At 36.3% G+C, this 9,182-nt stretch overlaps 1 protein-coding gene across 4 annotated transcripts in view; it reads right to left on the bottom strand.

Annotated features, from left to right (window-relative positions):
* Nucleotides 1-1,273: 1,273 nt before the first annotated feature.
* arntl1b (aryl hydrocarbon receptor nuclear translocator-like 1b) overlaps nucleotides 1,274-9,182 on the bottom strand; it is a 29,587-nt gene continuing 21,678 nt past the window's right edge. For all 4 annotated transcript variants that reach the window (XM_048186260.1, XM_048186261.1, XM_048186262.1 and 1 more), the window contains 8 exons: nucleotides 8,531-8,777; nucleotides 6,337-6,443; nucleotides 6,104-6,254; nucleotides 5,927-6,015; nucleotides 5,510-5,606; nucleotides 5,315-5,411; nucleotides 1,753-1,846; nucleotides 1,274-1,672 (listed from right to left, as the gene is read on the bottom strand). In XM_048186260.1, coding sequence (XP_048042217.1) covers nucleotides 1,512-1,672; nucleotides 1,753-1,846; nucleotides 5,315-5,411; nucleotides 5,510-5,606; nucleotides 5,927-6,015; nucleotides 6,104-6,254; nucleotides 6,337-6,443; nucleotides 8,531-8,777 — 1,043 coding nt within the window. In that variant the 3' untranslated portion in view covers nucleotides 1,274-1,511. The remainder of the gene's footprint in view (nucleotides 1,673-1,752; nucleotides 1,847-5,314; nucleotides 5,412-5,509; nucleotides 5,607-5,926; nucleotides 6,016-6,103; nucleotides 6,255-6,336; nucleotides 6,444-8,530; nucleotides 8,778-9,182) is intronic.

Raw genomic sequence — 9,182 nt, 5'->3', positions numbered from 1 at the left:
GGCAACAAAATGGCACCATTTTTAAACCTTAGTGCGCTGACAATTAGCCTACGTTAATATTGACCCTACAAACCACATTAATAAAAATAGAAAGAAAAAAAAAACACTGCTCTTGCTTGCAATAAACCTTTACCCCCATTTCAACATTTATGTTTTCCTATATTGTGCGAACAGTGAGCTTTCTGTGCCTGGTACAGTTCTTGCTCTGCTGGTGCATCTCCTCTTTGCATCCGTCTTCAGTGTGCCTGTGTTAACATCCTGTTTACTCCCACACAAATTACATTTTGGGAAGTTATTATAAAGCAGTTTGTAAGTCCGAAAACAGAGATCGGGCAAAATAAAACTTAAAATCGTTCTGACCGGTGCATTTCAATTTTCTCTTATTGTTAAAATCATCCCCTGGGCCGGATTGGACACCGTTGACATCCTCTGCAATACAACTGGCTAGATCCATTTTATTACTTGAAGTGTAGCCAAGTATGGCCTCCTGCATTTGACCCATCCAAGTGCACACACACGTGAACACACACCCGGAGCAGTGGACAGCAGTTTTTTGCTGCGGCGCCAGGGGAGTGATCAGGGGTTCGGTGCCTTGCTCAAGAGCACCTCAAGTTGTGGGTAATGAGAGTGGAAGAAAGCGCTGTTCATTCACTTCCACACCTACATTTCCTGTCAGTATTCAGACTCAAACTCGCAACCTCCAACTATTAGGCCACAACTGCCCCCTAACTGCTTTACCTGTTCTCCTTTGCACAACACTTCACAATCAGGTTTGGAAATGCTAAAAATTAGTTTTACTCTAAACACATGCAAAGGTTTTGTAGTTATATGTCGAGAACATCATTTCTAATTCAATGTTTTGAAGCAAAAATAAATATTTGGTGCCTATTTTTATTTTTTTCAATGGTGTACTCGCATGAAATGAAGATTGTACTCAAAATACTTTTTATTTTAAAAAGTCACTGCCCTTTCGTTCATTTAAATCATATACATTCAGATAAAATAATTAATACATGTTAAAATACACATATCTATGATACACTTTTTTTTAATAAGTAAATATGCACAAACACAAAAAATAAATGTTGAGAGATGCATATAGAAATCATCTCTAACAGGATTTGTGGATGTTAGTCGTTTTAGTTTGCGAAACTGACACGTGTGCTCCATTCTGTGATTAAAACAATATCCTTGCCCTTGCGTGTTGTAGGATGTTGAGCGATCTAACGCCGTCACATCCAGGTGAGAGAAGTGTTTTTTGTCCTCAATGAAAGTGAAATAGTGACAAGATCACTTCTTTGACACGTTGGATTATACAGCTGTGGAATGGGGTTGTGGACCAATGAGACTTTGCTATGGGCGGAGCTACCTGAGGCATTGTGACAAAAACAAACGTAACGTCACCAAAAAAAAAAAAAAAAACCTGTCCACACATTGATTATCAAAGTCATGGCTGGTTCGAACACAAACGAGATGGATACAGTATGTCAGGTTGTACACATTATAGCTTCTCACAGCGGCCAGGGCAGGTCGCTGAAGTCCACGGGACCTCCCAGGCCTGCGTCGGCCTCCAGCAGACTCATGATGATCGCCATGGCAGCCTCATCATTACTGGGGCTGCTGGAGCCCGGCTCGTCCATGATGTCACCGATACCAATGTGTGAATTGTCACCTACAGATCGGAGACCCTATTGTGAACCGTTTCAAAAGCAATACTGACAAATCAATGATCGAGGCATCTTTAAAACTTACTTAAAATAGAGCTGTTAGAGTAAGGATAGCCTATGCTGTCCTGGCCTGACACCATCCCTGCAGAGGGAATGTCTGGAGTTCCACCATTTGAAATCTGAGCAGTTTGGGAAAAAAAAAAAAAAAATCAGGAGATGCGTTAACATTACATTCTGTACCTCTTAGGGGTGTGTGATATGAATCATCTACAACAATATATTGTTATTGTTGCATTAACATTGAGAATGTCACACACTTTGCAAAACAAAACATGCCTTGAGAGTGTGTGCTTTCACCGTGTGATGTAACCTAGCATGCCCACACATTTCAATACATGCCCCTGAGTTTTTGTCTTACATTTCAATAAGAAATAGTTCAGCAGTGTTAGATTAACAAGCGTGCTGAGTAGGTACTTATTTTGAATAAGTAACTTTACAAGTACTAAAAAATGTTTGTCCTATATAGAATGAATGTGTGAAGTATGAATGTTTCCGCCACTGAATAAAAAATAAAAAGGTAACAATTCTGACTTTTTTCTTGCAATTGCGAATTTACATCTGGCAATTTCTTTCTCAGAATTGTGAGATATAAAGTCACAATTGCGAGTTATAAATTCAGAATTGCATTATATAAAGTTGCGATTAAGTGTTATAAAGTCACAATTGTGAGATATAGTCAGAATTGTGTGATATAAAGTCAGAATTGTGAGATATAAAATCAGAATTGTGTGATATAAAATCAGAATTGCGAGATATAAAGTCAGAATTGCGAGATATAAAGTCAGAATTGCGTGATATAAAGTCAGAATTGCGTGATATAAAGTCAGAATTGCGAGATATAAAGTCAGAATTGCGAGATATAAAATCAGAATTGTGTGATATAAAATCAGAATTGCGAGATATAAAGTCAGAATTGCCTGATATAAAGTCAGAATTGTGTGATATAAAGTCAGAATTGCGTGATATAAAATCAGAATTGCGTGATATAAAGTCAGGATTGCGTGATATAAAGTCAGAATTGTGTGATATAAAATCAGAATTGCTAGATATAAAGTCAGAATTGCGAGATATAAAGTCAGAATTGCGTGATATAAAGTCAGGATTGCGTGATATAAAGTCAGAATTGTGTGATATAAAGTCAGAATTGCGAGATATAAAGTCAGAATTGTGTGATATAAAATCAGAATTGCGTGATATAAAGTCAGAATTGCGAGATATAAAGTCAGAATTGCGAGATATAAAATCAGAATTGTGTGATATAAAATCAGAATTGCGAGATATAAAGTCAGAATTGCCTGATATAAAGTCAGAATTGCGAGATATAAAGTCAGAATTGCGAGATATAAAGTCAGAATTGCGAGATATAAAATCAGAATTGCGTGATATAAAATCAGAATTGCGAGATATAAAGTCAGAATTGTGTGATATAAAGTCAGAATTGCGAGATATAAAATCAGAATTGCGTGATATAAAGTCAGAATTGCGAGATATAAAGTCAGAATTGTGTGATATAAAGTCAGAATTGCGAGATATAAAATCAGAATTGCGTGATATAAAGTCAGAATTGTGTGATATAAAGTCAGAATTGCGAGATATAAAATCAGAATTGCGTGATATAAAGTCAGAATTGTGTGATATAAAGTCAGAATTGCGTGATATAAAGTCAGAATTGCGTGATATAAAGTCAGAATTGCCTGATATAAAGTCAGAATTGCGAGATATAAAATCAGAATTGCGTGATATAAAGTCAGAATTGCGAGATATAAAGTCAGAATTGTGTGATATAAAGTCAGAATTGCGAGATATAAAATCAGAATTGTGTGATATAAAATCAGAATTGCGAGATATAAAGTCAGAATTGCGAGATATAAAATCAGAATTGCGTGATATAAAATCAGAATTGCGAGATATAAAGTCAGAATTGTGTGATATAAAATCAGAATTGCGAGATATAAAGTCAGAATTGCGAGATATAAAGTCAGAATTGCGAGATATAAAGTCAGAATTGCGAGATATAAAATCAGAATTGCGTGATATAAAATCAGAATTGCGAGATATAAAGTCAGAATTGTGTGATATAAAATCAGAATTGCGAGATATAAAGTCAGAATTGCGAGATATAAAGTCAGAATTGCGAGATATAAAGTCAGAATTGCGAGATATAAAATCAGAATTGCGTGATATAAAATCAGAATTGCGAGATATAAAGTCAGAATTGCGTGATATAAAGTCAGAATTGCGTGATATAAAGTCAGAATTGCGAGATATAAAGTCAGAATTGCGAGATATAAAGTCAGAATTGTGTGATATAAAGTCAGAATTGCGAGATATAAAATCAGAATTGCCTGATATAAAGTCAGAATTGCGAGATATAAAGTCAGAATTGCGAGATATAAAGTCAGAATTGTGTGATATAAAGTCAGAATTGCGAGATATAAAATCAGAATTGCGTGATATAAAGTCAGAATTGCGAGATATAAAGTCAGAATTGTGTGATATAAAGTCAGAATTGCGAGATATAAAATCAGAATTGCGTGATATAAAGTCAGAATTGTGTGATATAAAGTCAGAATTGCGAGATATAAAATCAGAATTGCGTGATATAAAGTCAGAATTGCGAGATATAAAGTCAGAATTGCGAGATATAAAGTCAGAATTGTGTGATATAAAGTCAGAATTGTGTGATATAAAGTCAGAATTGCGAGATATAAAATCAGAATTGTGTGATATAAAGTCAGAATTGCGAGATATAAAGTCAGAATTGCGAGATATAAAGTCAGAATTGTGTGATATAAAGTCAGAATTGTGTGATATAAAGTCAGAATTGCGTGATATAAAGTCAGAATTGCCTGATATAAAGTCAGAATTGCGTGATATAAAGTCAGAATTGCCTGATATAAAGTCAGAATTGCGAGATATAAAGTCAGAATTGTGTGATATAAAGTCAGAATTGCGTGATAAAAAAACATTATTATGTAATAAAGAGGCACATTCCACAACGAGTCATTATCTGGGTGGGAATTTTCAGTTCTGAAACTTACAGGATATTCTTATAGTATGATGACCACTTATATGTCAAAAGCTCAAGAAAAATTTGATTTCTCAGTTCATGACCCCTTTAATCTCATAGCATTATTTATGAAATTGTAATTGCAATGTAAATAAATTTAAATGTTGCTTTAGATGCAGCTTCTGCAGTGCAAAAATGGATTTTGTTGATACTGATTTCATTTGATTGACAGCCTATAGTCTCTTATTATTCTAAATGATTTTATTGATTAAATGTAAGAATTTGGCACAATTTGACAAAACATTATGCATACATCTAATAAGGTTTGAAAAAATTGCCCTTATTAAGGTGGTGATACCTTGATGTTAAAGTTAATTTCTGTCAACAAACTACCATATAGAATACGAAAAGCTAGTCCATGACAGGCTTAAACCAGTCAAGGTACCAGCACAGAAACACACACAGCAAAATGTTGTCTAATTACCGTTATATCTTTTTTTTTTGTCAATATCGCACACCCCTGGTACCTCTATATATGTTTGTCAGAGACTGATCCTTAAGTGAACCCAAACGTTACCTTCCTGCCCCCAGGGGACGATGTATCAGGAGGGGGTGTGCTGTTGGTGATGTTGAGGGGGCTCGAGCCACAGCTAGAGGGGGATGAGCCTCTTATCCTGTCAATCATATCAAAGAAAAATAAAACCAAATGCAATATCACCATGACTCAAGTGCAGATTATTAGGATTAAAACCATGTAAACTAATCCAATCACCTTTGGATCTCCATCACTTCCTCCGCGATCATGCGTCCGATCTTTCCTGCTCCGGGTCTTGTGCCTCCAGGTATTCCAGGGACAGTCTTCCCTGATCCTGCAGTAAAACATTTGACAAAAGACACCGACTGCCTACGTATATCTGTTACAATCGAAATGCTATGCAACCTTCCAGCATAGTATGCTCCCTTTAGCAAACTTTGGTAGTAGCAAACTCTTTCCGTCATATTTATAATATTATATATATATATATATATATATATATATATATATATATATATATATATATATATATATATATATATATATATATATATATAGAGTCACAGGTTCCCAACCTCTGGGTTAGGACATGGTTTAACAGTCACTAATTTATTTGCTGTGTTAGGATGTGGAGAGTAAATTAGATCAGCATACCGTCACCGGCTGTAAGGACACTGTCCATACTCTGGGGGGAGGCAGTGAGCTGAGGATAGTGAGGCTCTGCTCCCTCAAGTGAACTTCCCCTTAAAAACACACAGCCATTCAAGTCAGTAAACCAAACTATCAGAACACTGAGAACATATTTTGTTTGTAGAGATTTTGTTTACTTACGAGACGACTGTATTAGTTGAGACAATGTATTCTACTTCTTTGGTCCAAGGGTTCATGAAACTGAACCAGCGACTTCTTAAAGTTATAAAAGAGCCATCTTTAATCTTGAAATTGTAACAGTTAGTGTTGATCTTCTCTCTCATCTGGAGTACTGCAAACAGACAGATCAGAAATCATGACATGAGTCTGGTCACGCTGCAGGAAATGTATGGAGAGGATCGCTCTATTGTTACCCTGTCTATGGCATTCAGCAAGATGTCCGATGTCATCCTGATGGAAATACTCATAGAAAGACGTGCCCAGCAGCTCTTGAGGTAGATAAGCAAGAATGGCCGTGGCCCTGAAATGAAAAGAGGAATCTTTTACACACAATTTTCTGTACTTTCTTCATTCATCTCAAATCACTTAATATAAAGCCTACGTTTTTTAGATGTTCTGTAGATCAGTTTATAATGACAGCATCAAAGTCATTGTGGACGCATATTGGACTGCTTCTCTTTCTTACAATCAACCGCAAGCTCACACTCTGATCCGCCTCCATTTTTGAGTGTAATAGTCACATCTCAACCATTAAATAGAACAAAGTCCCTGACCTACTTTCTTTTTCTTTTTGAATAAGCCATTTCACTCACATATGTCACTATATGAATATATAATATTTTGTAATTGCGCAGATGGTGAATGTTGAGACAGAAGAGTCTACTAGGGGGCAATATGCAAAGTTGTGATGTACTGTGCAGTAGTAGAAGTATATGAAGCTTGTTTCCGCCACTGAATAAAAAATAAAAAGGTAACAATTCTGACTTTTTTCTTGCAATTTGCGAATTTACATCTTGCAATTTCTTTCTCAGAATTGTGAGATATAAAGTCACAATTGCGAGATATAGTCAGAATTGCGTGTTATAAAGTCAGAATTGAGTGACAAAGTCAGGATTGTGAGATATAAAGTCAGGATTGCGTGACATAAAGTCAGGATTGCGATATATAAAGTCAGGATTGCGATATATAAAGTCAGAATTGCGTGACAAAGTCAGGATTGTGAGATATAAAGTCAGAATTGCGTGACAAAGTCAGAATTGCGTGATATAAAGTCAAGATTGCGATATATAAAGTCAGAATTGCGTGACAAAGTCAGGATTGCGATATATAAAGTCAGGATTGCGAGATATAAAGTCAGAATTGTGAGTTATAAAGTCAGAATTGCATGATATAAAGTCAGAATTGTGAGATATAAAGTCAGAATTGTGAGATATAAAGTCAGAATTGCATGATATAAAGTCAGAATTGTGAGATATAAAGTCAGAATTGAGAGATATAAAGTCAGAGTTTCAAGATATAAAGTCAGAATTGTGAGATATAAAGTCAGAATTGCATGACAAAGTCAGAATTGTGAGTTATAAAGTCAGAATTGCGTGATATAAAGTCAAGATTGCGATATATAAAGTCAGAATTGCGTGACAAAGTCAGGATTGCGATAAAGTCAGGATTGAGAGATATAAAGTCAGAGTTTCAAGATATAAAGTCAGAATTGTGAGATATAAAGTCAGAATTGCATGATATAAAGTCAGAATTGTGAGATATAAAGTCAGAATTGCGAGATATTAAGTTGCAACTGTTCCTGTCACAGAGGCCTCTAGCCAGGCCGTGACCTTACCTCCAGCTGGGCCATTTATCCATTTCTATATATGAATATTGACCAGCATTGTGCTCACAAAATCAAATAAGCTGTCACGCTATCAGGATTGGCCATAAGGTCAAACGTCTGATCCTAAATCAGTTTATCCATCAGTAGACAACACAAACATCACTCAAACAATAATCACTTTTACCTAATAGTTTGCTTACACTAATGTAATTTAGAATCTGGAAAAGTATACCATATTATATAAGCCATGCCACATGTTGCAGTGCATTGGTATTGTTTAAGGTTATTTAAGCAAGATATGTCACATTCAAGCAAGTTGCGGTCACATGTTGCTCTGCTAAATGTTGCAGACGAAAGAAAGCAGGCCATCCAAAGCCATTCCTGCCAGCAAGCAAACGAACCAACCCTAAATAACTGCTTTCTAAACAGCTTCTTTATGGATTTTTTTTTTTTTTAAATATTGAAGCATAGTGTCTCATCCACCGTGGATCTTCAGTTTTGCTTTGTTCTAAGTTATGAGTTTCTGCCCTCACTGCTTGCTATTGGTTGGTGCTGTGAATTTGAGTTTCAAAGTTCATCCAACTTTAACCTGATGCGACATTCACATATAGAAATTTTTTTGCCACTGGAAGTCCATCAGGCAAAATTCTTCATTGCACAGATTCCCATTAAAATTACCGAGTGGATTTGCTTGCAAAATTTCGCTGAGCAACGGTACATGCGACCGCACCTTTAAACTGCAATTGTATTTCGTGTTTGGGTGTCCAGTAGTCACCACTTGCCTTTGGTCCACAAAGACAAACTTCCCATCAATGGCATGGCGCGAGACATACTCTGTCGGCTTCACCCGGATGTCTCCATTCATAGGTTGCGGGACAATATGAGGATGTAATCGGCCAATGGCCACTAAGCAGCTGAGATTACAGCCTTCGTTATCAGGCTCATTGTCTTCATCTAAGCCCATCTTAGTTGGCGGCCAGCTCTTCAGATATCCAGTGCTGTGGATGGTGCAGAAGCTCTTGCGATCGGCTGCAGGGAAAAAAACAAATCAATATCGTTGTCAATCAATCGTTGTTTTTGAATGTTTAACAATATTCAAAGCACTGTTGTTAAAAATATCAATATTTCGATATGTATCAATACTGAAATATCGATTACAATACTCCTTTTCTGCAGTATCAATACACCGATACCAGCTGCATGTTTTCACTCTCTCTTCTCTCCGAAGGCAAATTGACAGTTTGACACACCCGTGACCCACTTCCATCTCACTCACTCATCTCATTCATTCCGGATGAATAGTGTTGCATGTATTACGCTCACCAAAAGCACACGCACTACTGATCTATATAAGTGCACACATAAAGCCGCCTCTCAAACAGCGTGCGAGTACCAAATTAAGTTCTTTTTCGTGGCTTATTGCACTTAAACAGT

Source organism: Megalobrama amblycephala, linkage group LG3 (assembly GCF_018812025.1).
Source record: "Megalobrama amblycephala isolate DHTTF-2021 linkage group LG3, ASM1881202v1, whole genome shotgun sequence".
In the NCBI taxonomy this organism is placed as follows: domain Eukaryota; kingdom Metazoa; phylum Chordata; class Actinopteri; order Cypriniformes; family Xenocyprididae; genus Megalobrama; species Megalobrama amblycephala.
Note: the sequence above shows the minus strand (reverse complement) of the source record. Positions and strands in the feature narration are given on the sequence as shown.